This window comes from Durotheca rogersii (assembly GCF_024521655.1).
Source record: "Durotheca rogersii strain YMJ 92031201 chromosome Unknown GGS23scaffold_31, whole genome shotgun sequence".
NCBI lineage: Eukaryota > Fungi > Ascomycota > Sordariomycetes > Xylariales > Xylariaceae > Durotheca > Durotheca rogersii.
The window spans coordinates 321,470-343,345 of NW_026251262.1; the positions used below are offsets into that span (position 1 = coordinate 321,470).

The following is a 21,876-nucleotide window of genomic DNA, read 5'->3' on the forward strand; positions in this document are numbered from 1 at the left end:
CTTCTTATCGAGCGCCACCCTCCTGCGATCCGAATACCTCAGCCCACCTTTCCGGCATGATGTGCTGGAAATTAAAGGTGCCGTCTTCTCCTTTCACGACGACGCCCCGTTCCGTGACCACGGCGTCGATCAGCTCCGCCGGTGTCACGTCGAACGCGGGGTTCCAGACGTTAATCCCCTGATGCGCCGTCGCCACGCGCTCTGTACGGCCGATGTGTACCTTGCCGTCCGTTCCTATCACGGCTCCGCTGATCTGTGTCAATTCCTCGGGCTTCCGCTCCTCGATCTTGATACCTGCCTCAGCCTCCGTCCGCAGGTCAATGCTGGTTGTCGGCGCCGCAACGATGAACTTTAGCGCGTGGTGTTTGGCAAGGACGGCTAGAGTGTATGTGCCGATTTTGTTGGCCGTGTCTCCATTGCGCACGACCCTGTCGGCGCCCACGATAACTGCAGCGAGGTTATTCTCGGATTTCTTGGTAGCGAACAGTGCGCCGGCCATGGAGTCGGTGATCAGCGTGGAGGGGATCCCCTCGTAGACCAGCTCGAAGGCCGTGAGGCGGCTTCCTTGGTTGTAGGGTCGAGTCTCGGTGCAGAAGGCGTGGCGTAGGTGGCCTCCCGAATGCAATGATCGGATAATTCCGAGCGCTGTGCCGTGGCCCGATGTGGCAAGCGACCCCGTGTTACAATGTGTCAGGACAGATACTTTGCCGTCGGCGGATTTCGAAGGGGCATTCTCGAGTAACCACTGGCTTCCGTGCTGGCCTATGAGGAGGTTGGTCTGCGTGTCTTTGCGGAAAATCTCTTCGGCGGCGGCGATGTACGCGTCGATGATGGCAGAACGTCCTACTGCACCGTTCTCCTTCCCAGAGATGTCGACGGATCGGACGGTAGTCTTCAGGTGGGTAATGGCATTGCTGAGGTCCACGGCCGTCGGCCGCGACAGCTTGAGATAGTCTAGGCGCGAATCGATGTACGATATAGTCTCATCCGTAGTTGACGCCTCTGCGTGGGACGGAGTTAGTCCCTAAGCCGCCGCCATGTTCTATCGGCGATATCGCCACCTACTGCAGCTGCCGTTATGCAATTCGACCCCGTGAGCTAGAGCCGCCACTATGGCGATAGCGGGTGCGCCTCTGACCCTCATGGCCTTGATAGAGTCGAACGCCTGCTCGCTCGTTGCGACCTCATCGTAGTGGTGCTCGTGAGGTAGTCTCAGCTGGTCGAGCACCTCGAGCTTGCCCCGCGCATAGCGAATGGCTTGCAGACCCGACATACTGGGCAGGCGGATGGCGATGGCGCTTGTTATGTGTCCCGACACCGAGAAAAACTCAGTTTTGTGTGGGTAGCAGGGGCCAAAGCTTTCGAGGGCGAATCCTTTACGGTCCGATTCAGGAGGATGGGCGCTTGGGAAGACGAGAATAGCTTCATTGCGACAATAACGGGATACAACATGTTAGCTCGTTATCTTATCGCATATGGCGAAATCTAAGCTTGAATTTCTGCCGGACCCCGCCATGCATGGCCGGAGTGCGTCCTGCAACAGCCAATCGTCAAACATCGTGGTTCTTACCGCCTTCGGGCTATTTTACCCCTGGACCCGCCTTACCTTGACCGGGGTAGCTGCTTGCCGGCTGGCGAGCAGCTGTTCGATACCATATTCTGTACTAACGTACAGGTGCCCACCTTAGGTAGGTACCTATGTGAGCCACAACACAACTTCCACCACCAATGGGACGGTATGAGTAGCCTGGGCATTCCATATTCCAGCTTCCAGCACCGCACGCCTGAACCAGCTCCTAACCCTACTACTACTTGCCAGACATATTTAGCCCACACCCATTGCTGGCTGACCGCATCTTCGCGTAGCTACGTGTCGTCTTTGCGTTCTGTCAGCCTACCGTCACGCGCCGGTGTCAGACGTGCCCTCAAGCGTCTAACTAGCCATGAAGCAATGAGCAATCCCTAAAGCTGTTCGCCATGGAACAGCAATTCTCTACCTCCAAAGTCACAGGTACTCTCACGATTTGCCTTCCGCGCCGTATGCCATGCCATCCCCTGACCTGGCTGACGTATCGCAGTCGAGTACTTCGACCCTCACGACGTCTTCAAGCTCTTGGCCCCCGGACTAGTGCCCCGACTTCCCTTGCGCAATCTACATTGGCAGTCTCATGCCGGACCGTTGAGATCTATCGACACCCTCCATGTCGAACTTCTTCGTTCCGGCGACAGGAACGCCGTAAGTTCCCCAACAACCTCCACGTCTACATCTCAAGGGCTGGACAGCGCCACCACTCGTGACGACGGCTTCCAGACCCAGATCGGCGCCACCCAATCCTCCGACGCCGTCGACCAGACCGCGAACCGCATCAACACGCCTATACGCCGCCATCAGATCCCCGGGTTGAGACGCACACCGTATCTCAAGGTGCTGCTCGTACGATGCGACGATAACGACTCTTACAAGGGCCACGTGAGGCAGGAGATACGTGACTGGATCAAGAACCACATACCTTCGTCTAGTTCCAAAAAGAGCACCGCCGAAAACCACGATGCCTTTGAATGGCTCATCGTCCACGTTGTAATCCCAAACACAGTTGCTGCGACCCAGCCCCGCGACTCGGGTTCCATAGCCGAGAAAGCTTCTGCCCCGTCGAGATGGAGACCAGGTTCGAGCACGCTCCTCGAGAAGATGAGGTCGGATTTTAATACCTCGAGCAAGGGAACGACCGAGCGACTTGCCCAAATACGTATTGGCGTCAACGATGTTCCTTACGATAGTCTACCCCGTGTGGTGCCGGCTGTGCCAAGTGGCTACACCGAGTCAGAACAAGAGACCGAGAACTCCTGGACCGACCTGATTTCCAAATTCAGGAGTCTCATTCTTTCTAGCTTTGACCTGCGCGTTAGTCAATACGAGGAAGACATCAAGGAGAAGGACTCGCAGAGGAGCCTACCCGGATGGAATTTCTGCACCTTTTTCATCCTCAAGGAAGGGCTTGCCCGAGGCTTCGAGAGCGTCGGCTTAGTAGAGGACGCTTTAGTCGTCTACGACGAGCTAAGCGTGGGGCTTGATATGGTCGTCGAGGACCGAGTTGCTGGTCGACCGAGGTCCGCTGCGAATGCCCTCCTAAGCTATACCAAGGAACTCAAGCAGATTGCCCTCAAGGCCAGGGCAGCAATTATCGGGGTCGAATACGACGACGACGATGAACAGGTAGTCGACCTACAATCTTCCCAACCGGAAAGCGCCCAACCGAAGGACTTGTACGACGATATCCCTATTAGCTCTACTAAGAAGCCTTATCGTGACATGATTGTCGCCAACAACGTGTCTGTTTTTGATTTTAGATGTTACATTTTCGCCAGGCAGATATCTCTGTTATTGCGGCTTGGAAATGCGTGGTCGACAAGGGAAGAGCTGCTAGCAAAGCTCAAGGAGCAGCAGGAGTCGGTACTACACGGAGTTGCACCCCGGGCGCCGCCCCCGAAGCAAAAGGAGGACGAACATGAGGATTTGAACATGCTGGCCGAGATATGTCGACGGACGCTAGAATTCATCCCCACCCTGTCGCAGGTTATGAGAGATGATGTCTTTACCGCGTTGTCGGATCTCGCCAAAACGGATGAAGACAACGCCGCCTCCGGAATTCACGCCGATCTTCTCACATCGGAGGTGGTCGATAACCTTGTTGCTTCTTTTGCTTTCTCCATTGCGCAGCAGATTCTCGCTCAGACATCTACTAAAGCTTTACCTATACCCCCGTCTACACTAGCCTCGACGGACGGTCACGAACAGAAGTCGGCAATACCCGAGCTCAAGACAACGCTGCATCCGGCTAGAAACTCCTCTCTAGCGGTACGGGTGGGAGGCACCACTAATGTTGGTCGTCCGCCTCCGAGTCCGAATGTCTTCACAACACCGCAGGTCGGCTCGGCGGACGATCCGGCAACCTCCTCACCCTTTTTGAAGGCCGGGCTTGAGGAACTAGCTGCCAAAAGGGCGGAGCTATATATGGTGTCTCGAAATATTCTTGCGGAATGCGGAAAGAAACGCGGATGGTTCGATGGATGGACGAGTGTTCCAGTTATAGGTGAATCAACGATGGTTGACCTGGTCGACATCGACCTCGGCGACGACAGTGCGGCAAAACCGGCGAAAGACGACGAGGAATCGGCCGAAAGAGAGCCTGTGGTGTCAGAATGCGGTATAGACAGCAAGCTACTAAGAACAGCGCTCGATAATAGTAACGACTTTTATCGTTTATACGAAACACTAGCCGATAAGGCCCTCCGACATTATACCGTCGCAGATCATATCCACTCGGTTCAAACCAGTATGGCGGATATTGCGGTCTTGAAGTACCATATCGGCGATTACGACTCAGCGTCATCCTACTTCTGGAGAACGACCCCTTTTTTCGGAGAAAGCGGTTGGAGCCTCTTGGAGCTATCTATGCTTACCATGTACTCGAGGTGTCTAAAACAGCTCCAACGTCAAGAGGAGTACGTCAAAGTCATGTTGAAGCTGCTGACGAAGGCTGCTGCAGCGGAGAGAGACCGCCGAGCACAAAAGTCGGGATTCCGGCGAGTTTTTGAGGATAATATCGGCTTCCCCGATAACGAGACTATCAAGGGTTTTTTGGATGACCTACTCCAAGTAACGAAATCCCTGCCGAATGAATTGCGGATACAGTTATCTAGCTTCTTCTCCGCTCTGGAGGTCGATGGACCCCCAGAGTACCACCAAGACCGGGACAGCATATCCCTTAACCTGAAAGTGAACAGCCTGCTAGTAGATGATCTCACACTCGACAGCGCACAGGTGCGAATAGCCGATACTACGGGTAGATCCACCCGAGAAATACTTTTCGAACTTTCAGAGCCGGCAACAATCAAGCAGGGTAGGAATAAGATCAAGCTACACAGCAATGTGAGTTACATTACGGGACCAGGCGGGGATCTGATACTAATCGAAACAGTCCGCCGTGCCAGGCTCTTATGAGATCGGCAAGATAGATCTTGTAGCCAGCAATTTACGTCTCCATCACGAGCGTGAGGTCGGCAAACCCCTAGACAAAGCTACCGACATTCTCCTGTCACCTCACGTATTCATCTACCATCGACCCGATACGCTAGACGTGAGGTTATACGCATCAAAAGACATTCAGTTAGATCGACACAACAACGTCGATATCGAATTAGATTCTGGCTGGAATAGTTTGCTTAATGCTGAAATCCGAGTTAAAGCGGCTACTGGGGGATTGAGGCTCCTCACCAGTGAAGCAAAGTGTGTCGGTTCTTCGTCTATCTCCTTCTCTAGGCCGCCAGAGGGTGGCCTGTTCTGTTTCGACTCTTTACCACAGCGCACGACCGCGCGAATACGATTCCCCTACACCGTAGAACAGGAGACCCTCAGCATTTCTATACGCATCGAAGTAACTTATACGACCGAACACGGCAAATATGTCTTCTCCAAGACACCCACCGTCGACACGGCTCTGGCCCTTGGAGTCAATGTTCAGGATGTTTTCAAACATCACGCTCTCTTCTCCCGATTTACCGTGTCGGCCGCAAACCATAGTCCTCTACGGCTGTTTAAGAGTGAATTAATCAGCTCGGATATATTTGAGTCTGAATTCGGTACACCGTCGAGTGCCCCTGTCGTCATTTTCCCGAAGCAGCCAGCTAGTCTGCTATATAAGATCATGCGAAAATTGGACGTGAAGATCCACCCGAAAACCCAGAAGACCATGTATCTGAAGTTATGGTATAGCGTCTTGCAAGATGAGATTGAATCTCTGGTCCAGGACTCTCTAACCGAATCTCTGAAAGACAACCCTCTACGCCCCTTTTCTCGTCTCCTCTGGTCGACGATTCTTCCACATCTCCGACGGTCTCTCACCGGATACGAAGTCGAGCGCGTGGCCCTTGTCAGGTCCGTATCGACTGCATTCCTGTCTTCGGTCAACTGGACAAAGCATCTCGGGGGGCTTGGCAGAGCGCCAGACGGCTCCGACTATGCGCAGATATTGGCAGCCTACCTGCAGAGTTGGCAGGCGGAGAATCCCCAACTCACCCTCGACATCGACTTGGTGCCCGACGAGCCGCAATCGATCATCATCCCCGTAGACATACCGTCGCTCACCATCGTGCACACCGCCGACATCCGGCTACAGCAACAGCCACCGCAGCCACAACTCACATTTTCCGCCTCCTCCTCCTCCTCCTCCTCCGGCGTCGAGGCTATTACCCCCGCCGTCTTCACCAACCAGCTGCTGCCAGCTATTCTGCAGCTCAAGTGGACCCGCATCTGGGACACGACGACGCCGGCCGCGGAGCAGACGGACCTGGAGTTTAGCTACGAGCTCGCGGCGCCGCAGGACACCTGGCTGCTCGGCGGGAGGCGCAAGGGCCACTTCGTCATCCCCGCGGCGGCGGCCGCCGGCGAGGAAGAGGGGGACGATGGCGGCATCAGCAGCACGCCCGACACCGAGGCCGAGATCCCGATCCTCCTCATCCCGCTGCGCGAGGGCTGGCTGCCGTACCCCACCGTCGAGATCCGCGAAGTCCGGCCCGCCGCGCCCGACGGCGACGCCGCCGCTGCAGCCGCCGTCGACCCGTCGTCGCTGCCGGCCAACTTCGAGACCGACTTCCGCAACCTGGGCGAGACGATCCGCGTCGTGGCCGACCGGGCGCGCGCCACGCTCAGCCTCGACGCGAGCGGGCCTAGCGGCGGCCCGCTCGTCCTCGAGGTCGAGAGGAGGCTGCCGGGGGACGTCAGTCTCGCGGGGGAAATAGGGGTAGGTGCTGGGGATGTGGGCAGGGGGGTTGCCTAGCGGCCGATGTTGCGTGTTATTAACAAAGGGGGTGGGGGAGGGGGTTCATTCGGCCGGGGCGACCCAAGGCCACACGCCGCCTATCACGTTCACTAGCAGAGGCAAGTAGGTTGGACAACGTCCGAGAAAACAAGTTTACCAGCGTATCGTTTTTTTCCTTCCTTCTTGACATTGCGGGTACTCGTCAGCAGAGGGTATCACTGCAACTACAACAATGCTCAGCTCCAACTAGCTGTGTGCTCTCTGACATTCCTGTTTGTGTCCATCCGCCCTGTTCCTAAACTAATAGGAAGGTCAGACGACCGACCAACTACGTGCGTGCGTGCGTGCATACGTTGAACGTTATCGTGGCCCCGTCCTCGTTCTCGGACTCGTGCCTCACCGGCCCGGCGTCGTGCTACCTTGCTTCTCCTCCGCCTCGGCTTCCTCGTCGTCCTTGGCCCACTCAGGCGGGTCAAAGGGATTCCACCGCGTCATCTCGCGCCTGGGATCCTTGCCCGCGGCCCTGCACCGCGCCCTGCGGCGCTCGATCCGCGCGATCCGCGCGTCCCAGTCGAGCTTCTTCTTGATCTGCTCCAGCTCCTCCTTCTCGTCTTCGCTCAGCTCGTCGTCGTCGCCGTCGTCGCCAGACCGCGCCAGCAGCCCCTCGCGGCCCTTCGCTATCCTCGCGGCCGCCTCGGCGCCGACGCAGAGCCGGGGGTCGAAGCGGCCCAGACCCTCCTCCTTGGCGCCCTCGGCGCCGGCCATCGTGCAGAGCGCCGCGAGGCCCAGGTACGCGTGGTAGACGTCCGGCGGGCCGCCCGGGTGCTTGGCGAACCCGCCGATGAAGTGCTGCGTCTTCTCGAGTATGAACTTTCTCGACGGGCCGCGGTCGACCACCTTGTTCTCGCCCAGCATCGACAGCGCGCCGCTCACCCACCACGTGTAGCACGTGTCGGCAACCTTGTTGAGGCGACCATTGAATCCGACCAACTGCGCCCCGTCCGTCACGCTCAGGTTCGACAAGTCGGGGAGCTCGTGGTTTTCGGGCGCGTCCTCTTCGCTCTCCTCGTTAGATGCGCGGTCGAGGTAGTCCAATTGGCGGCAGGCGAGGAAGTATACTAGAGAGGGTATCGAAGGGATGCCGGCGTGTAAGTAGCGCCTTGGCTGCGTGGCTGCGTCGGGGTTGGCAAGGTCGAGGAGAGAAAGAGCCGCTACTGCGCAATATGCATACCCGGCTAGAATTTGGAGATTTGTGAGCCCGCGACCCATCGCCTGAGGGTAGGAGGGGGCTTACCATGGCTCTCGTGCATGGATGTCTCGCCCACGCCGCCGTCGAAGGTCTGTGCTCTTCGTATATGAGCGACGAGCGCGTCTACATTGATATCCTCAGCCTCACCCAGCTCCGCTCCTCCTAACATCCATCTGATGGTTGCCGCGAGATAGCAGTACCGCATATCTCTGCCTCCTCCTACATAGCGATCCTCGTCAATGATCTCCCCAAAGCTTCCGTCGTCTCTCTGGAGCTTCTTGAGCCAGCGGAGCGTCTCGATGCGTTTCACGCCCTCGTAGGCCCTGGAGCCGTCGTCGTCGGCTAGGATGCCCAGCAGCAGCAGGGCAAAGTAGGTGGCGGCTATGTTGGCATTGGCGGGATCGACAGCAACAGTGGCTCCGGAGACAGGGTCCCATCGGGTGGTGTAGTCAATCGGAAGGACGTGGTGGGGCGAGCCGCAAAAGCCGCCGAGGGGGTGCTGAAGCGATAGAACCCATTTTCGAAGACGCTTGCGGTCATCCAGGGTTATGAGAGATGCCTTGAGGGGATCGGACGGAGGCTCGGAATAGGAGGAGGACGAGGATAGGAGATCGAGAGCGGCGACGATGAAGAAGCCGAGGGTAAGTCGGATGCTATCGTTGCTGACATAGTGGTGGGGGAGCAGAGTTCGAAGGCATCGTTGCCAGTAGCGGATATGGCGAGCCGTGTCAAGAGGCGGCTGGTCTGGCGAGGACGACTCGGCCATGGCGATTTCTCATAGGGCGTATATGCCTGATGCGTAAAGTCTAGACATGGAAAGACGAGGGGCTGAATGAGAGAGGCCGAAAAGAAGTAAAGAGCATGTCGGTCAACGGTCAACGTCTAGCCGGACAACCTGCAAAAGGGCCAAGAGACGATTGAAAGATTAGAAGATTTCGAGGTTTGGAAAAAAAAAAAACTGGGGGGTAGCCAGCATATGGAGGGGTCGACGGGGAGGGAGAAGAAGGATAGAGGGAGGATGGAGGATGGAGGGGCACAACGGGATTACTAATCTTATACCTGTTTATACATACATTAGGTACCTAGGTATATACATAAGATTCATTGAGAGGTACCTGACAGGTACCTACCTAGGTAGGTAGCTTACACGTGGATAATGCTAGCGCATAAGGTACAAGGCTGGAAGGCAAGCCTAGGTACTTCCCTGGTTGCACATATCCACCTTCGCAACTTATCCAGGATAGGCGATAAAGACAGAGCAAGGCAGGGCGATAAGCAGGAGGGTGCTCACCCACACCAATCCATCCAAATCCACCACAACATCTACCCAAGCCCACCATCTCGAATCCCGCCCTGTCTAACCAGCCAACCAGTCCCTCGCAGCAAACCCCCACCTGGCAGTGAATTGGCATTGCATACACACATTACGCACCCTTGCCAGCCTGACACAACCGCTCCCCCAAGGACTCCTGCATGCATAGGTACGTAACCAGAGGCATTGCAACTAGCAGACTGTGGACGGGGGTGCCGTGAGGCGAGGCGAGGCGGCCAGCAGTTGTGGTTGCGGTTGGCCCGATCCGCGAATAAAAGCACCACCGACAGCCACACGACGAGACGGCGGGACGACGACCTTTATCATCTCCGCAAAGAAGTGAACGGAAAAGGAGTTCGCAGGAGAGAGCGATACAGAGACGCCGAGACATCGGGCCACGTGTTCCGCGGGGAAATCCCCCAAATCTGAGATCCGACACACCTCCTCGCGCGAAAATACATGCACCCCGATCCGAATCTCGACCTCGGAAGAACCGTCTGCTCGCCCAACTCCGCCCAGCTGGTCCCTGAGGAGGGGCCAAGGTGTGCAAGATCTGAGGGAAGAGAGACAGAGTCGCTGGTATAAGCAACAGAACGCCACCAAGCGCATGCGAAGACCCACATCCGCCAACTATCATCGGGTACCGAAAATATACTGGGAGTAAGGGTGAAGCAGGACCAAAACAGAAAAATATACTTGGACAAGAAAATCAAGATGGCGTTAATCTCCGCCAAGACCATCGTCACCTCGCTCTGCCTCTTCCACATCACGCTCGCCTACTTCTTCTACACGAACCCGGACGCCATAGCGGAGCAGGCCATCGTCTACGTGCTGGGCGAAGCCATGGGCATGGTAAGCTTAGCTCCCCTCCTCCCCTCCTCCCCGATAATAGCACACAAAACGAGCTCGGCCCTAGCTAACGCGAGAACGCCCGACGAAACCCCTCCAGCCCCAGACGGCCTCTTTCGCGACCCCCAGCGCTACCTCCTCCTTCCTCGCCGTCTCCCTCCTGCTCACCGGCGTCTCGGACCTGCTCACCCTCTCGATGCCCGAGGAGATCTGGCTGCTGCACCACTGGAGCGCGCAGGCCCCGCTGCGCATCACCCTCTTCTCCGGCCTGTCCCTGTTCGCCTACCTCTCGAGCCCGTCCTACGGCCGCGCCGGCCCCAACCGCCTCTCCCACCCGCTCACGCCCCCCGCCAGCTTCCTCGCCGCGTCCGCCGGCGCCACCGCCACCGGCGGCGACGGCCTCCGCAACCGCGTCTTCTTCACCTTCGCCTTCCTCGAGTTCATCAGCTGGCTCTGGGTCTGGGCCACCATCAAGGAGGAGGCGGACCGCTTCGTCACCCGCAAGAGGCGAAGGGGCAGCAGCAGCGTCGCCGGCTGAGGCGCGGCCCCGCGGTCGCCGAGACCACTACCTACGCGGCGCTGGGCGCTCGTTATGTATCGGCGAGCTGGTTAGCACGTCAGGGTCGGGATCGGGATGGGATGGTTCTAGTAAAGACCGTGCGATCTTAGGCAGATAATAGAAGCAAATTGCACGATCGTGTGCTGGTGGAATGGGAATACCCTCCGGGGCCATTTCCATCTCGACCCAATTCCCCCCCCCCCCTCTCCTCCCCCTCCCCCAAATCCCAGTCGCTTTTTCTTCTAGTATATCACGACGTGCGTAATTTTCCCGTATCGGGGTCCGCAGCTAGCCGACGCCTAAGAACGTAGGTAGTTATCATCGTTCGCCCATTGCGGTGTCGACTTTCTGCGGTATCACACAGCTCCTGCGGCCTAGACCCGGGCTCTCCGATTCAGCTGCGGGTCGGGCAAGGCTCGTGCCTAGGTGCCTGTGGAGCAGGACGCTAAAGCTGAAGCCGCATTCCTACATCCTGCGTACAGCATCCACCGTCTCCCTCGACATGCCGCCTACCTTAGGCACATCGACCTCCTTACTACCAACCCGGGCCAAAGACTCACCCCGGCGTCCGTCAGAAAGAAGCCACCGAGCGCGAGAACGTGGTGCGGATTCTAACCTGCGATTCATTGCCATAAAGCGTCTACCGTGTCCAGGGCCTATCCCTATTTTTTTTTATGTACAACGAAGGCGGTCAGAGGAGCAAGAAGAACAAGAAGCAGAACAAGACGAAAGCGGCCAGAAAACAGCATCCGGTGACCTGGTGCCAGGCCGCCAAGAGAGAGCAGGTCTGCGCCTTACTGTGCCCCCCACCCATACTCGGCCGGAGGGCCTGAGACGCGGGGACAGTTCCCTCGATAAGAATAGGTCGACCGTCTGAGGGGAAGTACGAGGCAGATAGTTGTTGGATATTCGCAGCGAACACGTTGCGACGAATTTCCCTGCCCCTGCCTTTTCGTTGAATACAAATACGAGTCGCGAAAGGGGGCGGGGGCGGGGAGAGAGGTGTGATAAAAGTATGCTTGGTTGCGGAAATCAGCGAAAGGCGGCCTCGTGAAGGGAAAGAGAGAGAGGGAGATAAATATGTCGCCGGGCGGTGGTCCGAACGGGAGCCGGAGTGGGATATTGCGGAAGACGCAGCCGTAACTAGTCGAACTTGACGGCCGCCCATCCCTTCATGAGATCTTGCCAGGAAAGGCCGACCTCATCGGACCATGCGTCAACTGTTGCTTCCGAGATGGCAGACCTCATGCGTTGGCCCATCGTCTTCTTCCATTCGCGATTCTCGTCATACATTCCGGCGTAGTCCCCGAACGTCCAGTCGTGGAGACGGCTCTTCCAGCCGTCGAGGTCTTCGAGGGAGCCTTTCAGCATCTTGATGCGGCTTTTCAGCGCGTTCTCAGACCCCGCTGCGGCAGCCGCCATCTTCTTAAGCTCTGCCAAAAGCCATCCGCCTTCGTTCGATGCGCGGGTCTTATCTGCGCTTCTGATCTTGTCGAGAGCGAGCGTAAGGTAGTTCACCGTATATTTCACGGCGAGGATTGATTCGCGTTGCATACCCATAGCATGCAAATCTACGAAGCCGTGGAATATATGCACCTTCGACTCGATACCCTCATAGATGGGCGTTAAAAAGTTAGCAGCTTGGTTGTTGAAGTTCTCTACCACCCCCCGCACACCAGCGCCAATATGCTCGCGGCTTTCGCTGGTGAGGGGTAAAGTGATATGTTTTAGAACCAGGTTTACTATGCGCGATAGTTCCCATAACAGCACGTAGTAGGAGGCTTCGGGCCCAGTAAGCGATTTGGCGGCCCTGTCTTGTTGTCCCTCGAGATACGCATCATCTTCTGGGGACTCCGGCTTCTTAATACCTAAAATTATACCGAGGTTTTCATGTAGATGGCCGGAGGTAGCGAGGGCGTATTCCCAATCAAGTTGGACTAGCTGCCCGGCTCTCGACGGTTTATATTCTTTTGGCTGTACGTAACAGACAAAGTCAAGGAGCCGTTCCGCTAAGAGTCCGAGATGACCACGCGCATTCTGGTTTCTGTTAGAATATATCCCAAACGTTAGAGGGATTTGGGAGTTAGGCCCACGAACCGATGGAAGGGGGCCATAAGATACAATCTCACGAATAGGCACTGAATTACGCCCATCAAGTTTAGGCAGTATCTCGTAGTCGGTGCTGTCCTTCAGTTGGTTTTGGATCGTGAGTTTTCCTATTCATGTAAGCGTCGGTGGACAGGCTCCCAGATACAAGGTGCGGTGTAACATACGAACTAGGGGATGATCTTCAATAGGGCTTTCGATCTTTCCCGACCTCAGCCTGGAGCCTCTCCGCTCTTCCACGACAGCAAGAGACAGGGTGCAGCTCAAGGTCTGTTTGGAAGCACGTTGCAGTAGCGGCTGGACGCTGGAATACGTTCCCTGGTCTAAACAATCTATAAGCGAGCTCGGTAAGGTTCGTCTGAGCGCTCTCGTGAAGTGGTGAATGATAGGCTCGACGGGGTTATTGCGGATCGAGCCTAGAATGAACAGTCCTGGCGCAATGGAAGACAATCGGTCGGTGTAGAGCAAACCCAAGGAGTCGTTAATGGCATTTTTAACGTCAAACCCATCCCAAAGGGCTGTTGCTCGAGATACACACCCCATCAGAATGTAGAGTTTTGTGAGGAGCATTCGGTGTGAATCATACTTGGGCGGCGACGTGAGCACGTACGAGTCGAGCCAGAGAACGGCCTGGAAAAAAAGATGCTGGTCGGTGTTAAACAGGGGAGACCTCATGCCCCTCGACCGGTGGTTGCGGCCAAGGCCCGCGAGTCTTAGGAGGCACATGGTGCCCACCACCGCGATATCTGAAAGCGGGTCCACGCTCTCAAAGGGCAGCCTGTTTCTGCGAAGATGAGAGTCTCCCATGCCATTTTGGTACAGATCGAGGGCATTATCCGCAATCGCCATCAGACAGGGGACGGAGCCGGAATCCTCCTGCCCGATGCCATGGTCATCGTCATCTGTCGGCTTTGCCAAAGTTGCCACAAAGTATTCGATCTTCAACTTTAGAGACAGCAGTGTTAAACGCTTGAATGTGTCGGTAGACTAGTCGAGAGGAGTTAGTTGAGTCGTGAAGAGGCGACGATAATAACCAAATTACCTTGGCGGCTTCGTCGTAGAGCAGTTCAATAAATGCCTCGATCTCCTGGCCGTTCATGTCCCTGATGAACATCATGGCTCGGTCAAAGCACAGGGGGTTATTATAGACCGGGACGATGTAATTGATCAGAAAGCAGACCCGAGTCGAGCATTCAGACACCGATAAATCCCGAGAGCATCTTTCAAATAGGGTGGCTAATGCTACGATATCGCGAGTTGTCTGGAAAACGTGTTTCATAGTCCCAGCCCTGTTCATGGCTTTGATCAACCTATCGAACAACTGTCGGACCTGCTTTAGCGCACTGAGGCTTGTTAGCATTCCCATTCGCCGACGCCTTTTTCGCAGACGTACCGTTTTCTGTCGGGGAGATGTTTGGCCGCTTCGAAAATACCCGTAAACAACGACCAGTTGCAACAGGCCGTGACGTAAAAATTGTCTTTCATCTTGCGCATAGGCCTGGCCTTCTCTATAGCCTGGGCCAGATTCTTCTTAGCTGGCGATTCTACCGCGGGCACGCCTTGCTTAGCATCGAGTTCGGTCAACCTTCGTAGGTTAATGACATTTTCGTCCTTATCAATGGCGTCGGCCTCTTCTTGGCTTATACGGATAGCCGTGTCCAGGATTTCGGTTCCAATTTTGAAAAGGTCATCCCATGCTTCGTGACTCTTTAGGTAAAGCATAAGCTCCGAGAATGGCTGATCTAGGCCATTTTCCAGGAATGTCAGAGGCCCATATTTGTGCTGTCTAAACAGGCTTAGATTCTCTTCCAGTTTGCAATGGGAAGTCCGGACATTCACCCAGAGCAAGGCCTCTGGTTCGGTAATACTGGCGTGTTCGAGATGGTGATCCTCACTTGAAGTCTAATACCGTAGTCCGTAGTTAATACAACACTCATACTCGAGCAGGTAATCGCCAGAACCTACCTTGGCGCGGAGATCAAAGGCCTTGTCGGCCAAGGCTTTGGCTAGGTTTCCGAACAGGCCCCTCTTATCGTCGGGGCACTCACTCGACAACTAATTACCAGTTAGTACGATGAGACGCCAGTGAAGTGACGGAGCACAAAGACTTACGGAATATACGTGAGTTGTTAAGATATACTGGAATAAGAACTTTACATCTTTGGAGTTCTTATGTAACGACGCGGCGATCTGACACTGTTAGCGGGTCGGTTCGAGGCCAGAGCATTGTAAGGGGTGACTACCTGCTGTGCGCTCTTCCAATCGTAGTTCCACACGCAAGCGTCGAAGCATCGCGCACAGGAATTCTGGTCCTTGGGGAGAGCCTTTACCAGTCTCAAACGCAGTACGCCGATGGTTTCCGAGTAATTAATATCGATACGAGAGCATGCAAACTCGTATAAATCGAGGGTATCGACGTCTTTGATGATGGTGCCATCTTTGACCATGCCGTCCACGGCGTTCTTCCCAGCGTAGCGATCTGCGACGTTCTCACTCTGAGATTTAGCAGCAATCTCGACGGCCTGTACACGATGATTAGCTTCCTTCGCCCCGGGTCGGGAACAACAAAGTCGAATGTGTTGTATAGGTAGTGTGTGACATCCATAGGAGATGCCACAACAAGAGAATGGGGTAAGAGGTACTCCGTTTGGGAGAGCGAGGCGGGTATGACAGATATGTCCTGCGGTATCGCTAGCGCTTCGCAGGCGATGATCCTCGTCTAGAGCTGCTTGATTCCCGTCTTGACGCCGACGATAAAGCACAACCGAGGAGACTAAGTCATATCAAGAGCTGAGAGGGGCTGAAGGTATTTGGAATAGCCCTCCCGTATCCGGAGGCGAATAAAGGGCCTACCGGTTCGGAGGACCACCCATGTTTCTAGTTCTGACGCCATCGCCATAATGCATATCTTAGCAACTAGAGCATGTTGACTAAGGGCCCAACGATGGACTCGAGCCAGACGGACTATGCCACTGAGAGACCAAGCTGAGAATGTCAGGTGTGACCCCGGGACGAGACTGTATGGCGAGCACCAGCCACACGGATGGACTCGAGCCATCTGCTGCCAGGATAGCGAGGAAGTGCTCCCGCCGGGGTTAAGGCGCCTGTGAAAGCTAACCCGGCGCCACCACAAAGGCTCAAAGCGACCAAGCATCCTTCGACTTACCAGAAAGTAGGGGTCCTTGGTAGCCTTGTGCCGCTGCCTGGCAAGGTTGGCAGCGTTGATCCACTGCTCCTCGCCAAAGGCAGTCAGGAGACTGACGTCCGTGGTCTGCTTGAGACGGACAGACCGGGCGGCCGGAGCCACCGGGGATAGCTGAGCGACTAAGCCTGCGCCTGGCATGCTGTCGATAGGGCGTAGCTCCAAGAGCTACAACTAAGTCAATGCAATAACAAGAAGTTGGGCTCAGAGATGGAAAGAAGAGGCGAGGTGACGAGAGGACTTGAGAGTTGAGATGGTCACGGTGGGGTATCATGGCAGGAGAGGGGGAAATTTGAGATGGGCATTAAATATAGAAAATAGGTGATCGTGTGGAAAGCATCTGAGGAGATATAATATAAGATATGGTGTCATCTGGCCATGGACACAGTGTGCTCGATTCGTGGTCGAAGAAGCATACAAATATCTGAAGCGGATAATATATGTGTGTGTAGCCTTGATAGTGGTGTTTAGTTTGCAGGCAGGGCACAGGTACCTGAGGTCGATATAAAATCGGCATCACGTCGCTTGTCGGTTGTAGGGCTAGGCAGGTTGAGGGACCTACAAGGTTAGGTACCTCGACCTAGCCTACCTCCAGTGGGTAGTGGGAGGTAGGTAGGTAGGTACCTAGGTAGGTAGGTAACATAGGACCAAGGCACTTGTCAGCTATTAGTACCTAATTTTCTGCCAAAGAAGAGGGACGGAGGGGTGCATTTCTTCTGGGTACAGCAGCAAAAAAGGCAGGCGGTCTCGAAAGTGGAAACTGGGCACATCTACCCATACTACTCAAGCTTCCAATGCCTCTGCGATGGCTTGTAGACAGGGAGGTGTGTGGCGTGGGCTGGCGCAGGAAGATTCTATACCTGCCTCTCTACCTAGGTATGCCCTGTCGTCCTGTCCTGTCTCGTAGAAAGGGTGCGGGACACGAATCCGTGGGGTCGGCAATCGCTCATCAGGTCAGCGGGTTCGCGTGCGTAGATAGCCAAGGTCTTTCTCTTACACCCCTCCCACACTTCCACACCTCGCCGGTGGCTATCTATGGCTTCGTGAGGAGCGGAATTCTACGCCGTCATATCCGGCACCTCTCCCTCGTCAAGTGTTTTATGTGTACATATGTAGTGCTATTGCGCCAATGATCCCGTCGTCACCGCCGTCGTCGTTGTATCCATGGTCGTCGTGCCGTTGCTTTAGCTCGCCGTACCCCCCGTTCATCTACACCTAGGTGTCACCTCCATGTCCTGTTCTTGCGATGCTCGCTCGGCCCGTCTTCGAGTTCTCCGCCCTAACCGAAAAAGGACCTCCCTTCTTTCTTACGCTTATCGATCTGCCAGGACTGGGCGTTAGGGAAGCCGAGGGAGGTATCTTGCGATCGGGCGATGCGGAGTCAATCCTTACCCATTCTTTTTTACATGCGCGATATGCCCTGGTCAGGTTCGTCTCGTTAGCGACCACGATCGTGCGTATTCGCTCTGCTCGCGACGCGGCACCGGGGTAGTGTCGGTCTGGCCCTCGGAGACTCACTCGAAGTAATCGGTGCACATCTGCCTATCCCCTTCGTTTCGGTTGAGGCATCGGAAGCTCCGCGCGGCGGCTTCCTGGCAGGGATCGAGATACTCGCTCTTGGATTTGCTGCAGCGAGTTAGGCTGACGGATACTGCGGGAACTCATGAAGACGTCACATTGGCCCGGGGGCGTACTTTTGGAACTTGCGCTTGGTCTCCTCGTTCCACGGGTCCGCGCCCGGCTGGGCGGCCGGCTCAGTTTGGGAAGACATGTCGAGCCATCAACTGTGCGCTGGAGAAGAACGGGAATGGGTCGGAGGCGGTGTCGTCAGAGGCGGTGTCGTCGGCAGGCAGGCGTCTCGAGCGATATGTATGTGCGTATGGATGCGATAGGTGCGCCTGGGCACATGTATGAAGGGTTTCGCTCGCTTCTGTCCCCACAAGACGGCTTCGGGACAAGCAGCCGAAGTCGATATCTTATCTTATCGATAGAGGCTTGTATTGGCTGTCTACCTAGGTATGTACCTAACGTGGAGATATAGGTACCTTTATGGCTATAAGTTATAAGGGAAAGTACCTGGACACCTAGGTGTAAGGTACATATCTAAGTAGCATCCAATTTCCCCCTCCGAATCACGCCGACCAGACAGGAAGAAACCGGGGTCTGACGGAGCAGCACCCGGATACTATTTCTAGAGGTACCCACAGGCATCTATCCTTACCTAGCCTCCCTCTCTATGTCCACCTCCCTGTCCTGCGCGCGATCGCCAACTCCCCAGATCCTTCAGGCCGCGGCCGGCGATATTTGGTGACTCGTCGCTTTCGTATCATCCCACGGCCAACCACGGCCACTTGCATGCGCGCGCTGGTCGATCAGAGTCCTCAGCTGTAACAAATGAGACAGATGTCAGTCACTTCTAGCCCCTAACGAGCATGGTGACGCTCCAAGGTTGAGTCTTAGACTCGACAGAATTCCGTGTTCCGGATACCAGCCAGACAGACCGGGGCGCTGGGCAGCGGGTGGCCGATCGCATACCTGCACATTGACGGAACACGTTTCCCCGGCCGTTGCAAGGAGTGTGATCCCGAGATATCTTGTCGTTCCATTGCAAGTCGCTACCTCTACCACGCGTGGCCTCCTCGGTGCCATATCAATATAGGCATGTCGTCACTTGAGATCGGATCTACGACTCTCGGCTGCACTATTCACGCAAAGTATTGGCCCGAGGCGCGCGAGGAGGCCCGCCAGTGACACATGGTAGACTAAGTAAGGGACACAGCCCGCGCTGGTGCTAAGGTTCGTGTGCTGTTACCGGTCGTTTATTTCCATCCCCCCAGCCGACGGCGAACTGTCACCGATGCCTACGTGTGTTCATATTCCCCGCCCCTTTCCTCGCTCGTTTTCGAATTTTTCGATCTCCGCTAATCGAGTTGAACCCCTCGCATAGGACCACCCGCCGTAGCGTCCTCTCGAAATCGTAAATTCATGTTATGCTTCATTTCCCTAGGCCAAATGCACCTGAAGACTAACTTGCTATCTACTTTGATGCGTTGGCTTCGGAGCCGAAACCAAGAAGATGCTTGTGCGTTTCGAAGCCTCGACGTATATGTACCAGCACCCTCCAGACGCACTCGTGTTACAATTACTACCCCGGGATGCTACCTTTTCGCACTTTCAGTATTTTATCGCCTACATGCACTCTGTTAGCGATGCTTGCAAGTGCCGGGCCTGTGCCCTTATGTCGCCGTCGACGGCCAAGCAGTAATACGTGGCTCGCTAATCAGTAAGCAATCAGGCGTGAAGTGGCTTGCTGAGGAATGACCAGATATGTCTATTAGGCACGTAGTAGTACATGGAGACGCTATAATCGTCAAGAATCCGCGGCGAGCTGTGCATACCCGCCCCTACCTCTCTATTTGTCCCCTTTCTTCTATTTAGTTATTGCTATGCTGATGTGAGAATTTAAGCGGCGTCCGGCGATTTGCAATGGGGGCCGGGCGGGCGACATAGGAGAACTGTGCCTAGCAGAGACCGCGAGACCATCATCTTGTTGGTTAAGCGCTTTACGGACTGATCTACAATTCTAGAACAGGGCATGCCAAGACGCGGCTGGCCGTGGGCCTATCCAAGGAACCTGGCCCTCGCCTTTTACGACCGAACCTATCAAGGCCTACTTCGCTAAGAAGTCGAGCAGGCATACGCCTTCTGCAATCAAATAGACCGAGCACCAACGCTGTCGATATGTCCCCTCTCCCTCGCTACGTCTTGATTGGCACTAGGACTTGATCCCTCTTCTGAAATCTCGGGAAACAAACCAGGGCTCTACACACGGGGCCAAAAGGGCCGACACCACAGTGATGTGATGTCTATCAGTGCAACCCCGTGGCACTAGGGTCAAATTAACTATACGGACGTAAGACGCCAGCGCCCCCAACTTGAGATGATCTTCCCAGATCGGGAAACACATCTCGAAGGAAAGGCCACGGGCTCGGCCGCGCATAATGAAGTTGACACCCTCTAGTGCCCCCAAGGCCGCCCAACCGAGGGCGGCACGTCCGTGGCTTGGCTTTCTACCTCCTGCATCCCCGATCTGAGACATGTCATCGAATAATGCGCCCCAGTTTCGGGTCTGAAGACCGGAATTCAAGTTCGCCAGGGCTCATAAGCTGCTCTCTGGCCGGGAAGGGACCGGAACTGTCGTGGATCATAGGGGGCACTTTTGACAGCTCCCCGTTTGGAATTCCATGCGCACACCAAGTCGCTCACTCCAGCATCCGAAACTGGTAAGGAGGATTCTTCGTGGAGGGGCGGCGAACAGGCGCTCCAATGTAGCCATATAGGATACCTACCCAAAATGTCCTAACGAGAAAAATCTTCCCAATGAGAGCCGTGTTTCCTGCAAGAGCCCTGCTGATGCCGTCGACGCCAAGCCATACGGGGCAGGGGCCTCACGAGCCTACTACTTACTATACGCACACGGTACTCGCTCGCCCTTCTCGGGGCCGTCAGCAACAGGGGGCAATCCTAGGGCCAATTCTGTGGCTGATCAGCCCCAGGACTGGAAACAGTGATACAGAAAAGGCGATAAAACGATCCTTCTTAACCTTTCCTCGTCTCTTCTACCTCGCTGTCTCCTGGTCCTGTCCCTACTTCTTCGTCCCCAATGTCGACGAGGGGAGTAGGCGAGAAACGGAGTTTGGCGAAGCCAACTTCGTCCGAATGAGTACCAGCAACCGGACAAGTTCACCATGTCTCGCCATAACCTATACTACGACCAACCCGGCCTCGAGGTAGTGCCGGAGCCAGAAGCGCCACAGGTCGTCTATGGACCGACGTACATAGAGAAGCCGTACGACAGCGCCGTTCCGTATCCGCAGCCGCAAGTGTATCAGTTTCAACAGGCCAGCATAGACCAGAACGCCGCCACCTACCCCTCTTCAGCATACCCCCCAAGCAGCGCGCCGCCGCCGAGCGGTATGATCCTGGGAGTAAGGAAGAAGAGGTTTTGGCTGATGTTGGGGCCATTAATTGCCTTGCTGATTATCGGCTTGGCCGTCGGCGTGGGTGTGGGATTGGGAACCGCACACCACGACCCCGACTCGGGGTCCGCCGCGTAAGTGATGCCCGACAGGATCTCGCCACCATAGTTGCCACCGTGGGCAGGGGAATACGAACCCATGCTAACATATCGCCTGCTACGGACAGAAACGCGAACTCTGTGCCAACCCCCGTCGAATGCCCCCAGGCCAACGGGACGGTCTACAAGAGAGGTAGCGAGAACTCGTTCCTGGTACTTTGCAACGTCGACTACAACGGCAAAGACAGCACAGGTACCGTCGACATCGCTAATAGGGAGACTAGCACGGTGGAAGGGTGCATCGATGCGTGCGCCGACTACCCAGGCTGCGCTGGCGCTGGCTGGGGCAACTTCGAAGGACACTACGTGTGTTGGATGAAAGGGCATCTTGGAGGTCAGCAGAACGCACCGGGCTGGTTCTTCGCTATAAGACAGGATCAGTGAATGAGAGGAGGGCAAACGTGAGTAATATTCGGCTAGGAGGCCGGGAAAGATCTATAGGATATCCGTGATGACGGGCGTTAGGAAAGGGTAAGAAACGCAGATGTGGAAGCGTGCGGACATGCACATAGGGATCCCAGGGGGACTGGGAATGGGGGAAGAGCCGGGTTTTCGATCGACTTTATCCCGCCGCTATAAGATACCATGCTCCTTTATATTGAACTCATATAGATAGCTTGAAGCTACCTACCTAGTATCCTACC

General features: G+C 55.6%; 9 protein-coding genes across 9 annotated transcripts; 4 read left to right on the forward strand and 5 right to left on the reverse strand.

The window, feature by feature from the left end:
- Positions 1 to 4: 4 nt before the first annotated feature.
- On the reverse strand, positions 5 to 1,273 carry GGS23DRAFT_600306 (methylthioribose-1-phosphate isomerase; the record flags this gene model as incomplete). The annotated part of the gene is made up of 2 exons (XM_051519047.1): positions 5 to 1,002; positions 1,066 to 1,273. The coding sequence occupies 2 exons, from the start codon at positions 1,271 to 1,273 to the stop codon at positions 5 to 7; spliced, it is 1,206 nt and encodes a 401-aa protein (XP_051368317.1).
- Positions 1,274 to 1,977: 704 nt separating this feature from the next.
- On the forward strand, positions 1,978 to 7,025 carry GGS23DRAFT_616010 (trafficking protein particle complex subunit 10; the record flags this gene model as incomplete). Its single annotated transcript, XM_051520754.1, has 3 exons — positions 1,978 to 2,011; positions 2,079 to 4,930; positions 4,980 to 7,025. 3 exons carry the CDS (start codon positions 1,978 to 1,980, stop codon positions 6,834 to 6,836), a joined length of 4,743 nt encoding a protein of 1,580 aa, XP_051368318.1. The 3' UTR covers positions 6,837 to 7,025.
- On the reverse strand, positions 7,026 to 9,082 carry GGS23DRAFT_315129 (terpenoid cyclases/Protein prenyltransferase). Its single transcript, XM_051512830.1, has 2 exons — positions 8,113 to 9,082; positions 7,026 to 8,053 (listed from the first exon to the last, which is right to left on the reverse strand). Exons 1-2 carry the CDS (start codon positions 8,831 to 8,833, stop codon positions 7,215 to 7,217), a joined length of 1,560 nt encoding a protein of 519 aa, XP_051368319.1. The 5' UTR covers positions 8,834 to 9,082; the 3' UTR covers positions 7,026 to 7,214.
- Positions 9,083 to 10,093: 1,011 nt separating this feature from the next.
- On the forward strand, positions 10,094 to 10,766 carry GGS23DRAFT_600309 (increased loss of mitochondrial DNA protein 1; the record flags this gene model as incomplete). The annotated part of the gene is made up of 2 exons (XM_051519048.1): positions 10,094 to 10,231; positions 10,329 to 10,766. The coding sequence occupies 2 exons, from the start codon at positions 10,094 to 10,096 to the stop codon at positions 10,764 to 10,766; spliced, it is 576 nt and encodes a 191-aa protein (XP_051368320.1).
- Positions 10,767 to 11,797: 1,031 nt separating this feature from the next.
- Positions 11,798 to 15,503, reverse strand: GGS23DRAFT_315245 (N-acetyltransferase B complex non catalytic subunit-domain-containing protein). Its single transcript, XM_051512831.1, has 8 exons — positions 15,137 to 15,503; positions 15,006 to 15,083; positions 14,859 to 14,948; positions 14,287 to 14,795; positions 13,936 to 14,236; positions 13,061 to 13,880; positions 12,885 to 13,003; positions 11,798 to 12,824 (listed from the first exon to the last, which is right to left on the reverse strand). The coding sequence occupies exons 1-8, from the start codon at positions 15,338 to 15,340 to the stop codon at positions 11,931 to 11,933; spliced, it is 3,015 nt and encodes a 1,004-aa protein (XP_051368321.1). The 5' UTR covers positions 15,341 to 15,503; the 3' UTR covers positions 11,798 to 11,930.
- A 261-nt stretch (positions 15,504 to 15,764) lies between these two features.
- On the reverse strand, positions 15,765 to 16,317 carry GGS23DRAFT_315256 (uncharacterized protein). Its single transcript, XM_051512832.1, has 2 exons — positions 16,060 to 16,317; positions 15,765 to 15,878 (listed from the first exon to the last, which is right to left on the reverse strand). Exons 1-2 carry the CDS (start codon positions 16,234 to 16,236, stop codon positions 15,858 to 15,860), a joined length of 198 nt encoding a protein of 65 aa, XP_051368322.1. The 5' UTR covers positions 16,237 to 16,317; the 3' UTR covers positions 15,765 to 15,857.
- Positions 16,318 to 16,883: 566 nt separating this feature from the next.
- Positions 16,884 to 18,071, reverse strand: GGS23DRAFT_585214 (uncharacterized protein). Its single transcript, XM_051517362.1, has 4 exons — positions 17,790 to 18,071; positions 17,614 to 17,721; positions 17,488 to 17,515; positions 16,884 to 17,416 (listed from the first exon to the last, which is right to left on the reverse strand). The coding sequence occupies exons 1-4, from the start codon at positions 17,864 to 17,866 to the stop codon at positions 17,375 to 17,377; spliced, it is 255 nt and encodes an 84-aa protein (XP_051368323.1). The 5' UTR covers positions 17,867 to 18,071; the 3' UTR covers positions 16,884 to 17,374.
- Positions 18,072 to 18,848: 777 nt separating this feature from the next.
- GGS23DRAFT_315373 (uncharacterized protein) lies at positions 18,849 to 19,776 on the forward strand. Its single transcript, XM_051512835.1, has 4 exons — positions 18,849 to 18,891; positions 19,148 to 19,378; positions 19,434 to 19,485; positions 19,563 to 19,776. Exons 2-4 carry the CDS (start codon positions 19,251 to 19,253, stop codon positions 19,680 to 19,682), a joined length of 300 nt encoding a protein of 99 aa, XP_051368324.1. The 5' UTR covers positions 18,849 to 18,891; positions 19,148 to 19,250; the 3' UTR covers positions 19,683 to 19,776.
- A 743-nt stretch (positions 19,777 to 20,519) lies between these two features.
- On the forward strand, positions 20,520 to 21,830 carry GGS23DRAFT_315330 (uncharacterized protein). Its single transcript, XM_051512834.1, has 2 exons — positions 20,520 to 21,208; positions 21,301 to 21,830. Exons 1-2 carry the CDS (start codon positions 20,844 to 20,846, stop codon positions 21,614 to 21,616), a joined length of 681 nt encoding a protein of 226 aa, XP_051368325.1. The 5' UTR covers positions 20,520 to 20,843; the 3' UTR covers positions 21,617 to 21,830.
- Positions 21,831 to 21,876: the final 46 nt, after the last annotated feature.